At 76.3% G+C, this 503-nt stretch overlaps 1 protein-coding gene across 5 annotated transcripts in view; it reads left to right on the forward strand.

Annotated features, from left to right (window-relative positions):
- Nucleotides 1-113: 113 nt before the first annotated feature.
- The window catches only part of DNM1L (dynamin 1-like), a 38,638-nt gene continuing 38,248 nt past the window's right edge, over nucleotides 114-503 (forward strand). For 3 of the 5 annotated variants that reach the window (XM_010566241.1, XM_010566242.1, XM_010566244.1), the window contains exon 1: nucleotides 130-346. In XM_010566241.1, the coding sequence (XP_010564543.1) occupies nucleotides 245-346 (102 nt within the window). In that variant the 5' untranslated portion in view covers nucleotides 130-244. Of the gene's footprint in view, nucleotides 347-503 lie in introns of all 5 variants that reach the window. The other 2 variants (XM_010566240.1, XM_010566243.1) reach the window with 1 other exon arrangement.

Here is a 503-nt window from a genome sequence, read left to right on the forward strand (position 1 = left end):
AGGGGGCGCCCGCGCGCGCCTCCCTGGCGGGCCCGCCCCTCCCCGCACTACAACTCCCATGATGCCTGGCGGCGTGGCTGCGCCCGGCGGGCTCGCACAGCCTGCCGGGAGGCCGCGCCGTGCGCGCGGGGGCCGGCGCCAATGGCGGCAGGCGGAGGGGGCGGCTGAGGGGGGGGAGCCGTTGCCCCGTCGCGCCCATTCATCGCCGACGCCTTCCGCGGCACCTCGCCCTCCCCTCGCCGCTATGGAAGCGCTGATCCCCGTCATTAACAAGCTGCAGGATGTCTTCAACACGGTGGGGGCCGACATCATCCAGCTGCCGCAGATCGTGGTGGTGGGCACGCAGGTGAGCGTGAGGCGAGGGCCGGGCCGGGCCGGGCCGGGCCGGGCCGGTGGTGGGCCGGAGCGGGAGGCGCGGGCCTTTACCGCCCTGAGGGCAAAGTCGAGGCGTCTCACCGCGTCGCCGGTGCCGCCTGACCCGCGGTCGCCCCCGCCAAGGGCAC

This window comes from Haliaeetus leucocephalus, unplaced genomic scaffold, assembly GCF_000737465.1.
Source record: "Haliaeetus leucocephalus isolate CR32 unplaced genomic scaffold, Haliaeetus_leucocephalus-4.0 Scaffold206, whole genome shotgun sequence".
Taxonomy (NCBI): Eukaryota; Metazoa; Chordata; class Aves; order Accipitriformes; family Accipitridae; genus Haliaeetus; species Haliaeetus leucocephalus.